Source organism: Podarcis cretensis, assembly GCF_951804945.1.
Source record: "Podarcis cretensis genome assembly, chromosome: 10".
Classification (NCBI taxonomy): Eukaryota; Metazoa; Chordata; class Lepidosauria; order Squamata; family Lacertidae; genus Podarcis; species Podarcis cretensis.
Window position 1 is genome coordinate 71,589,078 of NC_137179.1, and position 23,823 is coordinate 71,612,900.

A 23,823-nucleotide genomic window follows, 5' to 3' on the forward strand; every position below is an offset into this window, starting at 1 on the left:
AGGGGCTGCCTAGAGGACTCCCAAGGAGAGGGCAGAGAAGAGGAGGCTGAGGAAGCACTTCACAAGGGAGGGTGTTCAAAAAAAGGTGAGAAGCTGCCAGCTCTGCAGGCAAGGGGTGACATAACTGGGCTCGTGAGCCCCACAGGGGCAACACAGCAAGAAAGTAGTGGGTCAAGGGAGCCGTGGACTCAAAAAGGTTGAAAACCTCTTCAGAAACTAACAACATCCCCCTCCAGTTATCTAGAATTTCTCTGACAGGCAGATTCATAAATGTAAATGAAGACATGAATAGTTAAGAAAAATAAAACACAGCGTTACAACTGACATTTGCACTCCCTTCTGATTTTCCACCATTTCTGTTTCTGATTTTTTTAAATTTATTTTGCAGCTGAACATAGGTTGCACAGATCAGTTCAGTAGTTCTGCTCCAGTGCTCCTTCAGTATTCCCATGATGCTGGCCTGTACTGGTCATTAGTAAAGGAAGGCTGTTACCCAGCGTCGCCAGGGGTCAAAGGATGCGAAGGAACCTCGCGAGAATTGACTGAGCCAACCACATATTACACAGGGGACTTTGAAGACTGGACCAGGATTACCATTGTCATTCCACGATCTCTTGCCTCCAGGTACTGGTTGTGATGAGCTTATGGCGCATGATGGTTTTTTGTTTGTTTGCTTCTATTTTAGGCTGCAAGAATCTGGCAGCTACCTCAATTTTCAGGCTATTGTTGAAGAAACCCCAGAAAAGTAGTTTTTTTTATAAAATTAGAACAAAACAAAGCACAGCATTTTATTTTTTTAAAAAAAATATCTTTTAGACATGCAAGCTGCAGTAAAATGAAAAGAGCATGTTTCTGACAAATAACATTTTCTTCCTTAGTATTCCCTCTTTCTTTGGGATTATCAATTAGGTCTGGAAGGCTGGCTGGAGAGCGATAAGCCCTCTGAATAAAATAAGCCGTATCAATAGGATTAATTTCATAAACAGTTACTCCTGGGTAAAGAAGCAGCAGAAGGGCATTTGAGCTACTGTGTAATGTGCCGTGTCAGTGGATGATGATGATGAGTATTAGGAAGACTCCTCTGTGCAGAGCGAGCAAAACTCCGGTTCAGAATATCCAAAACATTCTCCCAGCTGCAAACAGAAACAGAAGGTCTAACAATAGCAAGCGCCTACCCAGTACAGAGTAGATCATCCAGTGTGATTTCTTCGGCTCCTACCTCTGTTGTTCCTGAAGTACTGCTGCGTGCACCATTTGCAGTCGGACAGCTGCAAGCAGAAACCAGATGTAAACTTTCTCCTCATTCTTAACAGCCTGACATATTTGGGGCCTCATGTCAGCACAACGCCACAGCCAGTTGTTTATTTATTTAAGGTGGCGTTCAGCTCAGTTTGACTCAGAGTATACCCATTGAAATTAATGAACAGGGCTAACTTAGAGCTATTTCTTTCAGTTGGTCAGCTGTGAGTAGCACTTAGCTGAGTGCCACCCTAAATAAAAACCTAACCAGCTGTGGTGTCGAATACCACTTTTCACTCTACGAAACAGCTTTTGATATAGGTGAATTAGTATGAATATGGCTTAAAAACAGTAAAAATTTCAGTTTAACTACCCCCCCCCCCCAGCGAGCAAGGTCACAGATGATGAAAGTTGTAGTCCAACAACATAAGAGAATTCACACTTGGGAATAGCTGGGAAACTATGGCTTGTTGAAGGAAACCATGGTTTCTAATCCTGGATTATCAACAGTTTGTTTTGTTTTCCCCCGGGTCAGACATAGAAATAAACTTTGGTTAGTACAGGCCAGGAACACAACCACAAGCAGGGAGTTTGCCTGTATAAAACAGGGAACAATGCTTTCAGTCTCCCCTGTGTGGCCATGTCAGTTGAGAAGAAGGGTGTGGGGAGCATTTAACATTTCAGCTGAAATAGTCCTTTGTGTGGCAACCTATGAGCTCTATCTATTTCAAAGGAACAGATACTAGGGCTGTCAATGCATCTGGAAGGGAAACATGTAGTTGCAAGGGATTTTAAATGGCAATTAGGACAGGAGCTGTATAGAAAGCTGTATTAGCTCCAGAATCCCAAACTACTGTATCCATTATAGATTCAGATGCTATTAGTCATTGCTTTTACTCTCTGGAAGTATGGCAATACTGTAGTATTTTGACAGGTAGGAACGGATTCCTTAGGTTCTAGGAAACAGCACCTTCCAAAACAGTTTCAGTGACTTTTCCAGAATTGAGATGGGCAAATCACAGCCTAAATGCCTTGTTCAAAGAAAAAGTGTGACATAGGTAGGAGTTTATCTTGGGACTCAAGCACGTATGCACATGCACACTCCTTGTGCATGCTCATTTCATGTGTTTTCCTGCCTCTCTCTTCTCTTTTGCTAGCAGTAGTGGCCAAGATATTTTGTTGTAATGTGTGTGTGAGTTTTCAGGCTGGCTCCTTCTGTTACTGCCTTAACAAATATTTACAGTGCATGGCATGCTGTGTAGCAGGGGGAGCTGGTGTCTTCATGGTGTGAATGTATCAAATAATCAGTGTGTGCTGCAGTTTAAGTATTTTCCCCTTAATTAACCAACAAACAGAAGTGCCAAGTCACACAAAGCCGACACTAACGAGTTTGCTTTGCCCAACACAAATAGCACCAAATCAGTAGCGGCAGTCTGTTTAGCATTATGTTCTGCAAAATAATCAGGAATAGGAAGCAGAATCGAAGCAACATCCCCCAACCCAAAAAGAGTGTGGATCGGCATAATTAAATTCATTCCGTTGCCATTACAGATGGGGTACTGTTACCTCTCTCAATGTGTCAACTGTAACTGTTGTATGTTGACAGCTTTACATCCCAGTGCTAAATATATTCCCTTGTAAGTAAGTTTCATTAATAACAATGGAATTTGCTTCCAAGTTTTAATACATTATGGAATTATTTATTATGCTTTTCTCATGAGTCCAAGCCACTCAGAGAAATATGCATAGATTTTGCAGTTGGTTTTCCCAGCCACGTACTGGCCAAGACCATATATTTAACTTCAGGGATTATACTGCACCTTGCACCACTGACCATTCTCTGGGCTCGTCCAGTTTCATGGCACACATGCCCAATTTAGATTATTGACTCTTAGGAGAAGCTTTGCGCAGAGTAGAGAGTACAGAATTGAACTCGCCTGCCTGTACTACTGCTGCACATCCATATACTGATAAAATGTTTGTATAGGCCCAGCATACATATGGTCAATAACATGGGCTATTTGCAGGACAAATCAGTTGTGCAATTTGGACTACTGGTGTTAGACTTGCGTATGGCTTAAATACATAAAATCTAATATCTACATGAGTTCAGACTAGGCCTGGAGGCAAAACAGTCATGCCCAGTGACAGGGTGGGTGGGCACATAGAGCCAGTATCACTCCACCTGGTGGGAAGATTATCTGAATCAGACAAAAACAAACTGCAGCTTCACCTGGTTTCATGAATGGCTGCATTTAGATTTGCTGCACTAATGTTGTTCAATTGGACCACCATCATTTTAATGATTTACAACAAGTTTTGTTTAATATTAGTTATATAAGCATATGTTGTTGTTTAGTCATTTAGTCATGTCTGACTCTTCATGACCCCTTGGACCAGAGCACACCAGGCACTCCTGTCTTCCACTGCCTCCCGCAGTTTGGTCAGACTCATGTTTGTAGCTTCAAGAACACTGTCCAATCATCTCGTCCTCTGTCGTCCCCTTCTCCTTGTGCCCTCCATCTTTCCCAACATCAGGGTCTTTTCCAGGGAGTCTTCTCTTCACATGAGGTGGCCAAAGTTTTGGAGTCTCAGCTTCAGGATCTGTCCTTCCAGTGAGCACTCAGGGCTGATCTCCTTAAGAATGGAGAGGTTTGATCTTCTTGCAGTCCATGGAACTCTCCTATGTACAAATAAATACTATGTACATCTACATTGTGTGCAAGCCATTGCAGACCATTGCCTCATGGTATATGTTTAATAGCAGTAGCAGTGCATGCATATCTTTTTGAAGACTAAATTTATTCCTGTTATCACAGAGTTCTTCTTACTATGTGGTATCTACTTTGAGAGCTTGTGTAATATAGCGTATCTTTCTGGCATTCCATGTAGTTTTCTGCTTTCAATATTTCTATCCATACAGTAAAACCAGATTCCGCTGGATCCAAGAGAGCAGTTCACAAAAGAGTGTGCCCCCTTTTGGCTTAGATGGGGTATACATATCAGAGCCTTGTTCCAACTATTGCAATGGGCACGGGGATTGTATCTCTGGAGTCTGCTTTTGTGACTTGGGTTATACAGGTAAGACATTGGTTTATATAGAATTGCTGTGGATATCAATACATAATATTCCGTTCGTTCATTTGACTGTGTTTATATTTGGGGAGGGAAGAGGGAACTAAACATTATATTTGGTAACTGTTGGCAGTGTGTGGCGCCTGAAACCAATTTTTCATGCACACAGCAGCTATATCTATGTGCATGTTGGCATCTGGGAGAATCAGCATTGAGACTGACTGGTTGTTTGGCAAGGAGAGGGAAGAGAAATCCAGCCTCCTGCTCTTGTTGCCAAACAGCTGATCAGCTCGCTAGCACAGTTTTTACAAGAGAACAACACACATGCAGGCTCCATAGCTGGATGAGGGATGGAATTGTGTGCCCAGCTCTACCTGCTATATACAAGTTTCCATCTCCAGCTAGGCAGCTAGGGCTATATTCACATATATTCAGCTTGCTAGACTGTAGCATCATGTGGTTCTTCTTACAAGCTTCTGTGAAAGATTATGTTTGCAATGCTTTGCTTTTCTGCTTTTCCTTTCCTAAAGAAAAAAGTACCCAGAAAAAATGCTGGGCTTCTCTTCTGAGTCCTCAACAACAAGCAAATAAAGGTTAAAAGATTCTTGGACAATAGCATTGCCTGCTCCTCCTTGCAACACACTTCAATGCCAGTGTTCATTTTGGATGTCTTCCACTTTGAGGGGGAGAATTGGTGTCAGAGAGAAACTTAAGGAGCAGGAGTGTGGGGTGTTTACAAAAATGACTAAATGTTATCACCCCTGAGCTTTCTGCAGAAGAAACTAATACATGTGATTCATGTAATGCTGCTTGCCAGTTTATTGACCTTTGCTACCCAGCACTATTTCAACAAAGAATCTCCCATATTTTTTTTCTTCCCCATCTTGAAGCCTCACATGGAACCTGTGTATCTAATGTACCTAACCACAGTGAGATGTTCGACAGGTTTGAGAGGAAGCTGAGCCCTCTCTGGTACAAGATAACTGGAGGGCAAGTTGGGAATGGTTGTGGAATACTCAGTGATGGAAAATCTCTTTACTTCAATGGACCTGGCAAAAGGGAGGCAAGAACCGTCCCTCTGGACACCACAAGCATCAGGTCAGTTGTGTATTCTGCTTCTAAAACCTGTGGGCTATACTGATCTTACTTTGCCATTAATTTTGCAGAACAACGAACAAGTTCCAAGTACTTCTCAAAGAAACAAGGATTTTGAAGAACTGCTTTTTATGTAGAGTTACAGTAATTTGAGGGATATAAAGTTACTTAGGCTCAAAAATAGCTTTTGTACTACATGGTGAAGCAATGGCATTTAGCTGACCTGTCAGCAGCAGGAGGGAGAGTTGGAAGGGCATGGTGACAGGGAGGTCAGCACTGTGCAAACGCACCAGCAGGGTCACTATATGAACTCTACCCATGCATTTGCATAGAACTGACCACCCCGCTGGCTTGTCCCTCCCTGAAAGCAATAGTGACCTTATGCCTGGAGGCTAGGTAAAGACTGCTGCCCCACCCTGCCAAAGTGAAATAACTTGTTAAAATTCAGAACAAAAATTCTGGCTATATTTATAACAAACAGTTATATTTCATTCAATGTGCATTTTGAAGACCAAAGTGCTTTCTTTTCAAACATACAGCGAAATCACACTCAGCTTGCTTAAGCCCAGTCTGTTTTAAATGCCAGTTCTATCAGGACTGTATTATATTGTGTGTGGATGATCCTCAGACTTTAGCAATCCTCTTCATGTTCACACGTGCTGCGTTAGAACAGCCACCAAGAATACTTTGTTCTGTGCCCTTGTTTGCATCAGTGCACAAATGTCACTTGAGGAATCTCTTGACAGTGGTACATGGAAAAGTTGGAAATAGGAGGACACCAGAGTACAGTTTCCAGAATGTTGGTGCACTGTACTCCTCATCGTTCAATTGATCAACATTCTGTAATAACCACAGAAACAGAGAAGACAGTTTTATTTAGAAATAATGCTACATTTGCAACACAACCTATTGAAAAGCCAATTAATTTTGGTACAAAGGATGTCATACCTGAACTGCTGTTGACTACCTGGCCAACTTCTGTATCATCAACTTTTTGTGTCCATTTCCTGCCTTAAACCCTGCAGACCCAGGTCTTTCTATAAAAAAATAATAAAAGCAAGCTACTCTTTCCCTTAATTAATGACACCTCTCTATGACAATATGCAGGTGCCAAAATCCTATACAACTGTTAGTGGTACAGTTTCACAGACCTCCATTCCAACATGAAATTTCCAGCATGAATAGGTTCCTGGGGTACTGATGGTTGTATTAGCCTTCCTAAGCAGGCTGTGCATTCTGTCCCACTCATAGTACTGTGATGCTTCTTGCATAACACTAGTTCTGACTGCCAGTGACTGCCAGTCCACACTGACTGCCGGAGGCTGTCTAGGGTTTCAGACAGGGGACCATTCCAGCCCTATCTGAAGAAACTCTTTCCAGGTCTGTCCTCAGTCACCTCATTCCCTTTCTTGAATGGCTGAGAATTTTGCCTGTAGCATTTCTGTCTTGTGGGCTGCCAATAGGCTGTCCAGATGAAATTTTATTCTATTCTTAATGGCTATTGCTTATGATTTTGTTCTCTGTCTGATCAGTCACTGCAGCCACATATGGGAGCTACCTGACAGCTGCAGAGGCTAGATAAGCATTGCAAAAGGGGTGGGTTTTTTTGTTCCCCAGCAGATGACATCTGGCTTGTTAGCTGTAACCACCTAAGCTTTCATCTGTGCTGGCCACAGAAGAGTCTCTCTTATTTTTTTGCAGACTCAAATCACCACAGATAGACTAGTCTTGTCAAAACGTATTTTCTGTTTCTAAATCTCTATATTCCTGAAGTTTTAAAAGACTTTATTTGAAAAAAGAAAATCAAGAAAGCAGTGCAATAAATCCTGAGAGGGCAGCTGAGGGGCTACAGAAGGGCAGTTGATGAGTCAGAGGAGCTCACCTACAGTTGGATACCCTCTGGCTGAGGCAGCGCCAAGCTCCAACATCATCCCTCCGCCACGGCCAGGGCTCCAGTGGTGGTGGGGACTGGAAAGGGATATGCTGGAGTCCCAAGCCCTCTTGTTTCTCCAACATATTCCCCCAAGTGGCTGAAAACCTGACCTAGCTCCATCCCTGGCCCCACATAGCTGTAAATGCGGCAGAAAGAACAATGGAACAAGTTGTTCCCCTCCATCTTCTTCCCTGGCTGATGCAAGAAGGTGGGCGTAGACACTGGTTGATTCCGTGCCAAAGAACATATCTGTACCCCTCCACCTGGACCTCCCTTGGCTTGCTTCGTAAGCATATTTAAATCAAAATTTATAGCTAGACATCATTTCACTCCATAAGGGCAATATGCAGACATTCATTGTTGGTAGTTAAGTTTTTACAAAGTGGTCAAAGTCTAATGGATAGTCCCTGAGGAAATTACTATTAAAACAAAATATATAACATTTGATGCAATCTCAAACAAAACTTTGCCCTTTGACACAGCTCACTACAATCTCCATGTTTATAACTATGTTTGTATTAATTTCCATTTCTACTTGATTATAACAAAACAAATTAAAGTGATGATATAATATGACTGAACAAAAAAAAACACCCCAGCAAAACAACCTGGTGTGATATTTTAATTAATATGAAATATTAATTAAAAGGTTGGCAGAGGTTTGCACAATTATGAAAAACAGGGAAGTGGCACAAAACAGTCATTTAAAAATTAAGGGAACAAAGGGAAATGGGTTTCTTTGTTACCTGATCCCTTTTGCACCAGGCAAAATGGGAAACAGGTTGGCATAAGGACTGACCTCCCTGGAGAACACGTGACAAAAACCACTGTGTCCAAGAAAAGACCATCACCTATTTTTGTATCCTTTGTATTACAGGCATCCCCCCACTTAGGCAGGGGTTACGCTCCGGGCGCTCTCACGCATAACTGAAATTGCATAAAGTGGGGAGCACCCTCTAAGCACTCTTTACATGCCCTCTCTGCTGCTCTTTTTCCAACCTGTACCAAAAATACTGTATCCAAAAATATCCACAGCTAGAATTGAAGCTCTGAGGCTGGCAGGAGGCTGGAGAATGGGGGGTGGGGGGTGGAAGTGGCTGCTGCTGTGCTACCTGACACATCAGCTGTTAGGTGGGGAGGCTGAGCAGTGCGAACAAACCCCGCTTTGCCTCTGGTCTCTTTGGGGCTTCCTCTGCCCTCACTGATGTCCTCTTGGGGCTCAGGGGGGTGGGTCTCCTTGCAAGCCACAAGGACTCTCTAGCTCTCTCGCACCATTTCTGGGTTTGGGCTGAATTTTATATTTATTTCCTGGTGCCATGTGTGAGTGTGTGCTATGCAATGTGCTCTAAACACCTTTCTGGAGTAGACATTTAATGCAGACAGGTCCTTATTCCCAGGTGTGTAAAGGATTGCAGCCTCACTATAGGATATGTTTGAAAACCATGCATTCATACAGTGGTACCTCGGGTTACATACGCTTCAGGTTACAGACTCCGCTAACCCAGAAATAGTGCTTCAGGTTAAGAACTTTGCTTCAGGATAAGAACAGAAATCATGCTCCGGTGGCGCGGCAGCAGCGGGAGGCCCCATTAGCTAAAGTAGTGTTTCAGGTTAAGAACAGTTTCAGGTTAAGTATGGACCTCCGGAACGAATTAAGTACTTAACCCGAGGTACCACTGTATTTTAGAAAAAGAGCTATGTTTTAGTACATAAACTTCTAAAGCCCAGCCCACTCTCCTGCGCCAGCTGCTTCTCTCCCCCATCCCGCAACTCTGCCAATTTCCTAGCTACGTGAAGAGGTGAGACAGGGAATGGACTCCTGTCACTAAGTAATTCTAATACCAATAAAATGGAGTGGGGTAGAAGCCCCAGAGGAGTAAAGGGCATCAGACTGCTGTTTAGTGGCAACACATAAAAGGTGTCCTTTCCCATAAAGCCTATGGCATCCCAGGCTAGTAGAAATTTGAAGCAATTTAAAATAGGAAGAGCTAAACAGAGGTCTATGCAAACTACGTTTTAAAGAGAAATCATGTGCTAGGAAAATGTGTATGATAATACTATCCTCTAGGCCAGTGGTTCCCAATTAGCTAAGTGCTGCGGACCCCTGTTTTTCAAAAGCCAAGCCATGGGCCCCCTACTTTTGAAAATATGATATCTCTGTGGTAGTTTTTGTTATGTGAACGGTGCCACAGACCCCCCTGGGTGGGTTATGCGGATATTCTGGGGTCCGCAGATTACCTATTGGGAACCCCTGCTTGAGGCTTTAACTATGCTGTGTGTGTGGTTTTTCGTCCCCTAAAAGAAATGTTCAACATTTTTGTTAACAGACTAGTTCAGTTTTATGTACAAATTGGAAGCAAAACAATCGGCACAGGCTGCAACAAACCCAGAGCCAGAAATGAAGGTAAACTCGATTTTTATTTAGTTGTAAGTTTTCACATATTTAAAACTGTCTTGTTGATATTGTGTCTTAATTTTTGTGAAAGACATATGGAAACCCATTATTTTGTCACTAATTTGACCCTAGCAAAATGCCCGTCAGTTTGATTTTTGAGGGCAGATACACATTTCACACCTGAGTGTGATCCCTTATCAATGAGGCTTGGCCACTAAGGGATACAGTCAATGAAACACTAGGGAAGGGGCTAATCCTACTCCCTGCCCATAGTAACCACTGCTGTTGAATCCTAATACTATCCTTTTTAATACAGTGGTGCCTCGCAAGACGAAAAGAATCCGTTCCGTGATTCTCTTCGTCTAGCGGTTTTTTCGTCTTGCGAAGCAAGCCCATTGATGGCTTAGCGGATTAGCGCTATTAGCGGCTTAGTGGCTTTTAGCGGCTTTTAGCGGCTTATCGGCTTAGCGGATCAGCTGATAAGCGGCTTAGCGGCTTAGAAAAAGGGGGGAAGGGAAAAAAACCCGCAGGAACTCGCAAGACATTTTCGTCTTGCGAAGCAAGCCCATAGGGAAATTCGTTTTGCGAAGCGCCTCCAAAATGGAAAACCCTTTCGTCTAGCGGGTTTTCCGTCTTGCGAGGTGTTCGTCTTGCGGGGCACCACTGTAGTTTCCATTCTGGCTTCTATGTCATGCAAGCTGATATGCCTCCAGATGTTGGTGCACATTGTGTACACTGCAATGAGGAATCTTTGGGGCATGCACAAACGCATCCATGCGATCTGCAATCTTGTGCAATTGAGATTCCATGTGAAAGTCTTCCTTTCTGCGGATGCTTGTTTTTGGAATCTGGTCTAAGATGCACACACAGTGCATGTGTGGATCTTGCTTGCAGTACCAGTCACCACACAGGAGCAGAGTAAGGTCCAAATATTTTACTGTTGTAGAAGGAATAGGCTCAGCAAAACAGTTCCGGACAAAGTTACACGAGTAACTCACCATTTATGTGCATTTGACTTTATGCGATTGGCAAAATAATTTAAAGCAAAAGGGGGCGGGCATTCTGGAAAAAAAGACTTTGGTAACCCCACCCGCCATTGAACCCAATGTGTTCTGACAATGCAATTTTTTGCTTTACACTTTGATCCCAGAACATAAGCCCCACATAAGCTGAGGCTTTTTCAGATACAAGCAACTCTCCACTTACACAGGGATTACAGTCTGGACCCCTGCGCACATAAGCGAAATGAGAGTTAATTGCGGTACATGCAGTTGCCCGCCCAACAGCTATTCAGCAGTGTAGTCTGGCAGCAGTGAGAACTCCTGTGTGCCATTTTGGAACCCTTGGAGTCTTTTTTCCTAGACTTGGCTCACTGACATCCTCTTCGGGCTCTGGGGAGGGTCTCCTCACAAGCCACATAGGAATTTCCATCTCTCTCCCACCATTTCAGGTTAGAATTGGTTTATTCATTTATTTCCCGGCACCATGCATAGACACGGTTGCGCCCAAGTGGGGAGATGCCTGAACAGATATATACAGATACAAAGTATTGCCGTTGCTCTAAGTAACTTCAAATAATCAAAGCACAACACTGAACAGCTACTGAACTGGCTGCCATGCGTTAATCACAGATATAGTTGGAGAATTGGGCAACTGGCTGAGTTGACCTTGCACCTGTGATCAGCTCACCCATGGGGTGATTTCTGCTCATCAAGGAAATTAACCTCTTCCTACATCCAGCTACCGCAACAGCTTAGGCTATATTTTGCTAGCGTTGGGCTGTGGCAAACCAGGGTGTATGATGGGACAGACAGGCTTCTGGGCCTCACCCTACTCATTCATGGATCCAATGTGTGAGAGCATTTTGACAAAATAGGCATAAAGATGAATGTGCATTTATTTCCTAGCTATACGAGCCCCAAACTCTATGGTCTTTCAATTAATGGAGTTACTCTTGAGTCACCTCATAAAAACTGAAGTTGGGGGAAGTATAAGAGCCTGCTGGATCAGGCCAATGGACCACCTGATTCAGCATCCTCTTCTCACAGAGTCCAACCAGATGCTTGCGGGAACCCAGCGAGCAGGATTTGAGGACATGGTGTGTTCAGAAGCTGGTGTTCAGAAGCATGGCTGCCTCCATCTGTGGTTGCAGAGTCATTATGGCTAGCAGACATTGATAGCCCTCTGCTCCATTTTCATAGTCCATTTTCTCCTCACTTGCAAGAAAATTCACTATACAGTGGTGCCCCGCAAGACAAATGCCTCGCAAGACGGAAAACCTGCTAGACGAAAGGGTTTTCCGTTTTGGAGGTGCTTCGCAAAACGAATTTCCTATGGGCTTGCTTCACAAGACGAAAATGTCTTGGGAGTTCCTGCGGGGTTTTTTTCCCTTTCCCCCCCCTTTTCCTAAGCCGCTAAGCCACTTATCAGCTGATCCGCTAAGCCGCTTAACAGCTAATCCACTAAGCCGCTTATCAGCTGATCCGCTAAGCCGCTTAACAGCTGATCCGCTAAGCCGCTTATCAGCTGAGCCGCTAAGCCGCTTATCAGCTGAGCCGCTAAGCCGCTAAGCCGCTAATGGGCTTGCTTCGCAAGACGAAAAAACCGCAAGACGAAGAAACTCGCGGAACGGATTCTTTTCGTCTTGCGAGGCACCACTGTACAGTGGCCTTGACCACATGAGACAAGACCATGGTACTGTGAGTTTCTTTGCCAGCTGCTGCCGTTGAGAAAGAAATTCACTTTATAGCCTCACAAAATGGCTAGGAAGTTGGGTGTTCACAGGGACGCCTGTCCTCGTCGTAAAAGTAACATCTGGGTGAGTTTTTAGTTCTGTTACAAAAAGCAGAGAAGTGTTCTATAATATCCTCTACCAGAGCCTGTTGACATCCTATGATTTTACACTTTGAGGGCCACTGAATATTCCATATTAATATTGTAGAAATACAACATTAAGTTATCATGGTAAAGAACTCCTGTCTTTTGGGAGAAATAGGTCAAACATATCAGCATCATACAGAATGAAAATTAGAATGTTTTAAAAGCCACAATTTATCTGTTGTCATGACATAAAAAGTACTGCATTACTTGAAAAGTAATTCAAGCATTGATTCTTGGCTGCTGCTGGGTTATTAATTCTGCTTGGTTATTAATTCTCAAACCAAGTTAGCACAACAGTACCCCTCTGGTTTTTTTATGGGTTTTATGTATATGACCATACACTGATAAAAGACTAATTATGCATGAACTCAAAATTGCATGCATGGTAGATTACAAATTGCCTCTGTGTGATTTTGTGCTTAGTCCCAAAGGCTGGACTCCATTATGCTGCCAGCACCATGGGAACAATCCTTTAGAGACAAATGCAAAACTAACCCCATCTTCTCCTATAACTCTTAAACCATAATGCCCAAAAGCCCCGACTCCCCATGTGATTCCCAGCTCACAGACATCTCTCAGCCTCAGTGTAATGCTGCCACTTCAAATGTAAATCTCTCTAAATCCTTCCGCAGAGTACTCATATCTGTGAAGTATAGATGCCTCGTTAGTGAGATGCAGGTATTAATTTGTGTTTATGGATTTAAAATCAAATTAGCATTATCAATAATAAATTATTGACTAGAAAACTTGCAGTGGGTATTTGTTTTAAAGAGCAATGGCAGCAGGTTTCTCTTGGAGCATTGCTATTACACTTGTTCCAGTTCTGCAGCAATATGTTGGAGTGAGGGAATTAATCTTGCTGCTTTGTTGATGTGAAAACAGGGATACGGGATAAATGTAATTCAGTTCACAAAGAAAGGTGAACCTACCTAATTTGCACTGTCCAAAACAATATGCAAACCAAAACACAGCCGCACTTTGAAATTCACCATTCAGATTCAACAAAACACGTTTTATAATATGTAGTTTAATTTAATTGATTTTTTTGGTGGGACAAGAGGAGTTCAGAAAAGGTCCAAGTTCTGTGAAACAGGTTAATAGGAGCCAAATCTTTGTTTATGTATCAGAAAGCAAATAGTTTGTCCAAGCTCATAAGTTTTCATTTTAAAAGAGAGAATTTTTTCAAATCAAGCTTACCTTGAACTTGAACTTATGAAAGAGTTGCTTAAATTTTGTCTTCGGTGTCCGCTGGTGAAGATTGGCCTATGCTCCTAGGTTTTCTGCAGGGTTTTGACTAAATTACTGTATTCCATCTTAATGTACAGGGCTTGTAGTTCAGTATTCAAATGACAATGGAATAAGCTGGTATCTGCTGCGAGAATTGGACTTCATGTCTTTCTTAGAACCGCAGATTGTATCCATAGAATTGCCTCGTGAGGCCAAAACACCAGCCACCGCTTTCCGATGGTGGCAACCTCAACATGGTATGTGTTTAACACTATTATGAACCTTTACCATTCCAATTTAGTATGTATGTTTTAAGACCTAGTAATGGCTAGGGAAGATACAATTTTGTTTAATGAACATTAACATGTCTATTCTATAAACACTGGCAAAACAAACCCTTGGTGTGTTCAAATATTAGGGTACATATGTTTAAGGTCCATTGATTCTGTTCATTGTTTACTATTTCAAGTATGTTTAACTGTACAGTGAATTAATTGTACAATGAATCTCCACATGTGCCCTGGATTCCAGTTTTTGATTATGAAATATCTTTTCCTACTGTCACCAACCTTTCTACTCCTGTTTTGCCTTCTTGGCCATCTCAGCTCAGACAGACCAAGTTCTTAGTTGGGATGAAGATTTTTCACTAGACCTATATCATAGAATCGTAGCGTTGGAAGGACCTCCAAGAATCATCTGGTCCAACTGCCTCATAAATTAGTTGCCCCCCCCCCCCCGGACATAAAGTGTGGGGAAATAATGACAAAATATTTCTATTTGTTTGTAGGGAAGCATTCAGCGCAATGGGCTTTGGATGATGTCCTTGTAGGAATGAATGACAGCTCTCAGACTGGTTTTCAAGATAAATTTGATGGTTCTGTCGATTTACAAGCTAACTGGTACAGGGTCCAAGGGGGTCAAGTAGATATTGATTGCCTCTCTATGGATACAGCTCTCATATTCAGTGAAAATACAGGTAAGGCTCTCATTTAGTAAAATGCAAACACACTACAGCTTCTTTTTTAAAAAAATGAATTTTAAGTAAAATGGTTTTCTTCCTTGCACTCTTCTTAGGAAAATCTCGATATGCTGAGACTTGGGATTTCCATGTGTCTGATTCCACCTTCATGCAGTTTGAGCTGAACATGGGCTGTAGCAAGCCATTCAGCAATTCCCATAGTATTTACTTCCAGTATTCCATAAACAATGGGAGAGACTGGCATTTGGTGACCGAAGAGTGCGTTCCTCCCAGGATAGGATGTCAGCATTACACTGAGAGCTCAATTTACACTTCTGAAAGGTTTCAGAACTGGAAGCGAGTGACCATCTACCTCCCACCTGCAACGATGTAAGAATTACTCTCTTATTCAGGCTTCCTCCACCCCTTTACTGTTTTGCTGTGAAAGAACGTGTAGAATTCAGCTCAATTTTTTCACATAACCGTAACAGAAACTGTGAATGATTGATTCCTAAGGATGCTTTTAACCACAAACCCTATTTTAATGCACAGGACTGTTTACAAAGAGGGCCACCCTAGAGCAAAGGACATTTTTCTCCATGCTTCAAGGTTAAAGTAACTATGCTTTGGCCAAATCAAATGGTCACATCTCACATCTTCCTCAGAGCTAAGCAAGTCATTATCCCATGACGAAAAGGGGAGAACTAGATGAGACGATAAACATAATTGTGGTGTCCCTCTTGCTTTAAAAGTTAAAAGGTTAGGTTGCCAGAATACGGGGCACCTCATATAAGCACAATTTGGGATAGTTAACTATTGGTTTGGATTTTAATTTTTAAGGGTGTTAAAAAGATATGCATATGATTTGATAGAAATCAGTGTGGTCCTGGCATAGGCTACCTGTCAGGGACTCAGCGGGAGCGCAGGGAGGGGAGGAGATGGAGAGCGAGGGGGAGCAATCCGAGGGCAGTGTAGGAGAAGATGACAGCAGCCCGAGAGATTCCATGAGCCTCTCCAGCGAATCAGAAGATTCACAGAAGGGGGCGCCGATGGCCAGGGCAAGGGGGGACCCAAGGGGGACACCCCAGAAGCAAAGGGCCAGCGGGGACTCCCAGAGCAGCAGTTGGAAATCAGGACCAGCTTCCCCACCAGAGCGTAGTGGGGGGGGAGGAGTCCCAGGTATCAGAGCCCACATATTCACCACCAGCGAGAGAAGATGAGTCAGGGTTGGCCACGCCTCCATCGGAGAGCGAGGGAACGGTCAAGAGGAAAGTTGCCGGCTGGGCGCGCGCGCCAAGTTCAAATGTACAGGCGAGCGGCACAGAAGGTAGCCCAGATAGGGAACCAGGTCCTAAAGCCCGCCGGAAGAAGGGGGAAGAATCAGGGGGGTCAGCGTCAGAGGAGTCCAGAAAGGATGAAACCCTAGCGGGCAGGAGGGCCCAGAGGAGAAAGGAACTTAGGAAGAGGTGGAGCAAAGCGAGAGTCTTCAACTGGTGTGGAAGGGGCGGAGACTCAGACGGGACTTCACCGGTCTAGGCTTTAAGACGTAGAGCTGCGCGCTGCGGCTTTGAAATGGAAACTAAACCTCAATAAAGACTTTTGTACATAACGACAGCCTGGCGTTGGTCCTCTGTGAGCTGGGACCTAGAGGCAGCTCTGACACTACCCTTTCAGACTTAAGGGACACATTCCCCTGGGGGGGGGGAGTGAGCAGGGGCACATAACTGTGGCAACAGGTGGGAAAAAGTGGCGCAAAATTCAGTGGGACCCCTCCCCCCCTGCATACCGTCATTTGTGAATTCATTCTCCGTCTCTGCAGGTTTGGAGGGCCACGTAAAAGAAATTAGAACTAAGATGCTGATAAATTTTCACGAGGAGCTTTTTTTATAGCTAATTGCTGCAAGTTGTGGAGAACTGCATATAAGATTGGAAAATGAGAAACTTGGAGAAGTGAAATTGCCAGATTCCCTCTCCCCCCCCCCCCCCGCAATTTTCGATCCTCTTTCTCCAATAGCAGCGGGACTGCTCTGAATTACTATTTTTGTTTGTGATTCCCAGATCTCCCAGAACACGCTTCAGATGGATTCAACATAATTATGTTCCCGGTGGGGATATGTGGGCTATTGATAATGTCATCCTGGCCACTGGATGTCCTTGGATGTGCTCGGGCCACGGGATCTGCGATGCTGGCCGCTGTGTGTAAGGAGACACCTGTTTCATGCCCTTTTGCTTCTTGGTGATGTAAAGATTATGTCTCATTAGTCAGTGGATACTGTTCCCAACCACCCCCCACAATTTGTTTTCAGGTGTGACAGAGGTTTTGGAGGCCCTTACTGTGTCCCAGCTGCCCCCCTCCCTTCTGTTCTTAAAGATGACTTCAATGGTAACTTGCATCCAGACCTTTGGCCTGAAGTCTATGGAGCTGAGAGAGGGAACCTGAATGGCGACACCATCAAATCTGGAACAACTCTCATCTTCAAAGGGGTTAGAAGTTATTCTTGTTCAAAATGTTTTGATTGTGTTTGCAATGCCTTCTTGAAACTGTTTAGCAAGATTAAATTATAGAAATCCTTGATCTGCCCTGCTGAAAAAGAAAAAGAAAATAACTTCTTCCTATCTATTATTTGTTACAGGAAGGGCTGAGAATGCTTGTTTCGAGAGATTTAGATTGTACTAATACAATGTACATCCAGTTTTCATTCAAATTCTTAGCCAAAGGTAAGGTAATGATTTATTACTGTAAATAATATAATCCGTACTAACTTGAAAAACTGTGGGTAATCCGTAGACTATTGTCATTCTGGAGGGCAGAACCAAAGAGGCACTGATGATCAAAATAACACAGTCAGCATATTTTGCTACAGGATGGTTGACCAAGTAATGACTACAACTCCATATTCTATGAGCCCCCCCCCCCCCCGCGGCCAAGAAACCTGCAGCCATAAGTGACAGTGAAAAAATGTCATTCTAAGACAGGCATAGCAAACTCAACCCTCCAGATGTTTTGGGACTACAACTCCCATCATTCCTAGCTAACAGGACCAGTGGTCAGGGATGATGGGAACTGTAGTCTCAAAACATCTGGAGGGCCGAGTCTGGTATGCCTGTTCTAAGAGATTGGGAGTAACATTTTTGGCCAGTACTGCATGTTGCCCTTCCTCTCTTGATCTTTGACCCTCCCTTAAAGAGCCTTGCATTAGTAGCTCATATTGTTTTACTGTGGGTTGTTTGTTTGTTTGTTTGTTTGTTTTGCAAATTGGCAAGGCTAGGGTTTCTTTGTAAATCTACTTGTACTGTGTTTTAATTTGAAACCTCATTCATTGTTCCGTAAAGCCACTTCCGGCCTGCCCAGGAGGTGGGGTTGTGGGCTTCACGCCCACCCCCACGTGAGTGGGGGCTGGTTTCAACCCCCACGAGAACAGGGGAATCCCGGCCGGGTCTGCCCCCTGCCAATCGGCTGGCTGGGGGGGGGGCGTGGCCTGCCCTATTTAGGGCCGGCGCAAAGGGGGCTCGCCCTCTTTTCGGAACGCCATCACCTCCCCCCAGTGAGCGAAGGGTGGTCCGTTAAAGGACCCTGGGGGGCGTGGCCCTGTCCGAAGCCTATGGAGGTGTGGGCCAAAGGTATGCCCCCGAGCGGTGACCCGGGGGAGCTCCTAGTCGACGTGCCTCGGCAGGAGACTCCCGATAAAGTGTTAACCCTTCCCCGTGTCTCCAGCAAATGGGCTGGAGCCGGATAGTCGGTAGGACCAATACCTAAGAAAATGCCTCTCATTGCTGAATTCAATAAAGTTGTGGCCTAATTCGCCCAATTAACCTTAATTATGGTGTCTCGTGTCTTTATTTATCCTGGTGGGGGGCGGGAACTCGCCACGCAACCGTAGTATGCTGCCCAACAGCTCATTCTCACAGTGACTTTTACATTGTCGTTATGATTTCCTCCCTATTGTTCTAGGTACCCCAGAAAGGTCTCATTCTATCCTGCTTCAGTATTCCATCAATGGGGGCATCACTTGGCACCTGATAGATGAGTTTTATTTTACTCAAACAACGGACGTTCTCTTCATTAACATCCCATTTCCATATGCAGCACGAACCAATGCTACACGGTTCAGGCTCTGGCAGCCTTATAACAATGGTAATGAGAAATAATACAAAATCGTATATAATTGTGTATATTTTTACTTAATTTCAAATGGTGTGATTATACAAGGCTTCTGCTCTGTTATATTTATTTACATATTGCCTGGAATTCTGCAGCATGTTATAAAATTAAATTTCAACCTCTGTATTTTGAAGGTTTCCCTGGGAACTGTTTTAAGGGGGGAGTAAAAATGCATGTAATGAGTAAATAAATGAGCAAAACATTCCTGTCTTGTACATATGAAAGACAATCCAGGAAGTGGGCAAATATGAGTGGCAGGAGGCGACAAGGAGCAGGAAAGGTTACACCTTTTCTCAGGAAACACGGGTTTCCTATGGCTAACCCAAAGCTGATTATAGGGATCCAGGGTCATCAGGAACCAATCCCAGTCCTCAGTGAAGGGGTTGCTTAGGAAACGTCATCAGAGACTGTGGCTAGCAAAGAGGTGTTACTAGTTATGAATTTGATGTGCCTGAGCTAATGTACCCAACAGAGAGACATAAGTTAAAGATTTCTCCTCAGGCCAGGCTACAATTACCCATACGTACCACGTTTGTTATTAGGAAGACTATGGCGCATGGTAACATCGTACAGTGGTGCCTCGCAAGACAAAAAGAATCCGTTCCGCGAGTCTCTTCGTCTAGCGGTTTTTTCGTCTTGCGAAGCAAGCCCATTAGCGGCTTAGCGGATTAGCGCTATTAGCGGCTTAGCGGCTTTTAGCAGCTTAGCGGATAAGCGGCTTAGCGGCTTAGAAAAGGGGGGGGGGGAGGGGGAAAAAGTCGGAAAAACTCGCAAGACATTTTCGCCTTGCGAAGCAAGCCCATGGGGAAATTCGTGTTGCGAAGCACCTCCAAAACGGAAAACCCTTTCGTCTAGCGGGTTTTTCGTCTTGCGAGGCATTCGTCTTGCGGGGCACCACTGTAATACATTTTTGGGAAAAAACAGGTTAACCATAGTGATGACTTGGGATGGGGGAACAAAATCAATTCAGTTCACATTTAAATGCAAACCTTTTCAAAATAACATGAAAACCAAAACACAGATATACTTTGACATTTACACTTCTTTGAATTTTGTGACGCAGTTCTCCAACCAGCTAATGTGTACAAAAATGCATATTGGTGAAAAGAAGTGTCCATAATATGCATATATTGGTAAAAAAAAATATGCATTATTTAAGGGGAAATTCCTTTGTAGGCAAAACTGCATACAAACAAGTGTATATTGGGATAAATTTGCACTAAAATGCTGCTGAATTTTTACGAGGTCATTTAAAAATAATTTGCAACCTGGTGTGGAAATGTGGAGAACTGCATTTAAGAAAGGAAATATAAGAAACTGAGAGAAACAGAATTTGACAGATTCCTCCAACCCTAGAGGTAACTTATCATGTGTAATTATTTTCTCCTGTTCTAGAACAATTAAATCAGTAGCAACATAGGTGTTTATTTTCCCAGGTAAGAAAGAAGAAATCTGGATTCTAGATGATTTAATTATTGATGGAAACAACATTAAGAATCCTGTAATCCTGCTGGATACCTTTGACTTTGGTCCAAAGGAAGACAATTGGTTTTTCTATCCCGGTGGCAATATTGGGCTTTATTGTCCATATTCTTCAAAAGGAGCACCGTACGTATCATAAAATATATCCAAGACTATTCCAAAAGAAAGTTTCACTTACTAATAGTGGTGCATTTATGCTAGAAAAGCGGAATGTGCTATCCTCTCATAAGTTAAATAAACATATAAAATGTATGTTAATAATTTAGCTATGAAATAATCACTTTGGTTTCTCTTAATAGGGAGGAAGATTCTGCGATGGTCTTTGTTTCAAATGAAGTTGGGGAACATTCAATTACTACAAGGGATTTGAACGTGAATGAGAACACCATAATCCAATTTGAGGTACTTATCATTACGTTCTTCTCCTGCTTATTGAGCGTTAGTCATTGCTAGTCTTGCTTTGACATTTCCCTGCCTCTCTTATATGTTATTAAAGGGTAGTGGAGGGAATCCTATTAATGTAATCTATGTGAATCTCTAGAATTAGTCCAATCCCATATGGAAATAAGGAAAGAATTATATTCGTAGTATGCATTCACCTAAACTTTGTAATATTTTGACCCGTTATTCCTTGTTTTATATTGTAGTTATTATACTTCATTACATTATCCCTAGGGGAAAGTTGTGAATGACGGGAGAATGTAGATGAAAAAAAGGCTTTCCATATTGAGTTTGTTCTGTCCAATGTATTAGAAAACCCACTGGTGCTGTGTTGCGTGTTGAGGTCCCCAGGGCCACCCCAATAACTCACACACCACACAGAATTTTTTGTTTAAGGTTTTTGGCATAATTTTGGCCACAACTTTATTAAAATACAAAAATGTGAGTGGTTGCTTAGGCATTGGTTGCGACTATCTGCCCCCACCATGGGGGACAGACTGATATTCCGCATGATGCGAAAGTCAGAAAAGGGGAATACACTTGGGAGTAGCGACGGAGCAGGGAACCTGCCCTCAGCCCTCCCCAAATGCAACCAGGAGCTCATTGCTATGGCCCGAGCCCCCTTGACAGAGTGGACAAGCAATAGTTAGCCCCCGATTCCTTTAACGGAATCCCTTGCAGCAGCAGCATTAGAGGGTCAGGCACAGCCAATCCATGACCCTCAACCAACCAAACCATAAACCAATGCCTAACCGCAACCTTACAAGTTGTGACGATTTGCTACGCAGTAGGCAAAAACCAAATGGCCCCAGCCAATCAGCCAGATGGACAAAATTCCTACCAGGCCCCTGCCCCAAGAGCAGACGACCCCATGACAGGCATAGCAAGGTCAAAGCGAACAACCCTAATTCTAGGGAGGGGGGGAAGGGCAATCCGAGGCACGGGCAAAAAGAGGAAGCCCTAGCCTCGTGCAAGGAGTTTTAGCATTTCTGGCTGTCAATCAACAAATGGCAACATTAACTTCTTCCCAACAACAAGGGAAGCCCCAATCACATCAGTGGCCAACAATCAATTAGCCCGCCCCCAACTTTGGAGTGTCCTGGCGGCCCCCACTGCAACACGTGCTCTCCATGAAGGAGAACACGCTATGTCATCTCATTGTACATTTCCCTCTTTTTTATATACAGATAGGGGAAGATCTATGAAACTAATGAAGTTTAAGCTTCAGGGCTGCTAATGCTGGAGGGGTCCCAGAAGTGAATTTAGTCCACACAGCTTAAAATTTTTGAGTCCATTAGACCCAATTTGAGTTGCACAACTCAAATTGATTATTTTTTAAAAAATTGGTTTATATTTCAACAATCCCAAAGTTTGAGAGTCAGTAGCAGAGATGTTGCAAAAGTTCGGTGATCTGTCATGTACCAACCCCATTGAAGACGATAGCAGTGGTTACCCAGACCTTGTTGCTGGTTGCAAAGGGGGCCCCATAGCAGTTCAAGCTTCAGGACCCCAGAAATGTAGGTCTGCCCTTGCATATAGACACACGTACAAAACATAGTTTGGATCTGGAGAGGCACTGGTGGAATTGGTAGGCATAGAGTGACTGTCCCTGGCAGCCCTTTCCCAAACTCCCTGAAAAGCCTCTCCTGATGTTCAGGAGACCCTCTTGATTGGATTCATATGAAATACAGAACTGCACAGAAAGCTAGGCTGGAGGGGTGGAGGTACTTTTCAGATGTGTGAGGTGCTTCTCTGGATCCAAGCCTATAACAGCGCAAAAAGACAATTTCCATAAAGGGAACAAGTGTGTCTGTGTGTGTCTCGTTTTACCACCTAATTTTGTATTTCCCATTCCACATTGTTTGATATTGTGGGGCAAAGAAATATGCAATATATTTGTGTCATTATATTTGTATGGATTATAAATGGATGGGAGAAGCACCGTTTTCATGCTTGTCATAACGTATATTTCTGTCGTCAAGTACTATGTACCATCTAAATTATACTCAGAGAAGACTCATTGAAATCAATGGACTTCTAAGCTAATTGAAGTCAATTGTTACTAACTTGAGCCCATTGATTTCATTGGGTGTACTCTGAGAAGGACTTAGTATATTTTTGGATAGTCTAAATTAAAAATGGCAACCAAAGTGCGTTTCCCACAGGGCTTTTTTTCAGCCAGAACTTGGCAGAACCCAATACTGGCACCTCTCAGGTAGACACCATTTCCATTATAAGAGAATAAGGGAAGCATTCATAGTGAAAAACAGCTCTGGTTACACACATTTATTTGTATACAGCTAGCACATGCAGAACATCAATAGTCACAGCACATTGTTGTGCAGTTTAAGAAGCAGCTGAACGTACGCCTTGTGTATTCCTAGAAAATTTGCTTTGGCTGTGTATTCAGGCACATTTTAATTTGTCATGACAATGAATTAATAATATATAGAATGCAAACTGTTTTCTGTTTTAAAATATAGATTAAAAGCTTGTTCAACAAATGCCTTTGAGGTCACATTCAGACATGAATGACTCTTCAGTGCGCTTACCCCATAAGACCTGCACACACATCTTGGCATCTGGCGAAGGCATTTTGCTTTTATAAAAATTAAATGTCTTCAGCTGAGGTCTTGGAACAGGCTGATAAACATGAAGTCATTATGCATAATGCAGTAAAAGTTGCCATTCCACACTCCTGGATTCAAAGAACTTGATCTGTTGTACCATGTCTCTTGGATTCCAGATCAGTAGGTGTTTGACCTAGTTATGGAAAACTAATGTGCATTATGCTGATTAATATTCAGTATTTAACATTTTCAACCGTAAATAGTTTCATTTTCTGTTTAGTTCAGTACATTATTTATTCATCTATCTATCAGACACATTTATATCTCCCTCTTGCCTCAAAGAGCTCAGGGGAAAGGTAGGAACAA

At 43.2% G+C, this 23,823-nt stretch overlaps 1 protein-coding gene across 3 annotated transcripts in view; it reads left to right on the forward strand.

Annotated features, from left to right (window-relative positions):
• The window catches only part of RELN (reelin), a 326,208-nt gene that overhangs the window by 242,653 nt on the left and 59,732 nt on the right, over positions 1–23,823 (forward strand). For all 3 annotated transcript variants that reach the window (XM_079993517.1, XM_079993518.1, XM_079993519.1), the window contains 13 exons: positions 389–624; positions 4,163–4,320; positions 5,205–5,412; positions 9,670–9,746; positions 13,943–14,101; positions 14,632–14,820; positions 14,919–15,192; positions 16,861–17,001; positions 17,109–17,286; positions 17,436–17,520; positions 18,755–18,937; positions 20,401–20,572; positions 20,746–20,848. In XM_079993517.1, the coding sequence (XP_079849643.1) occupies positions 389–624; positions 4,163–4,320; positions 5,205–5,412; positions 9,670–9,746; positions 13,943–14,101; positions 14,632–14,820; positions 14,919–15,192; positions 16,861–17,001; positions 17,109–17,286; positions 17,436–17,520; positions 18,755–18,937; positions 20,401–20,572; positions 20,746–20,848 (2,163 nt within the window). The remainder of the gene's footprint in view (positions 1–388; positions 625–4,162; positions 4,321–5,204; positions 5,413–9,669; positions 9,747–13,942; positions 14,102–14,631; positions 14,821–14,918; positions 15,193–16,860; positions 17,002–17,108; positions 17,287–17,435; positions 17,521–18,754; positions 18,938–20,400; positions 20,573–20,745; positions 20,849–23,823) is intronic.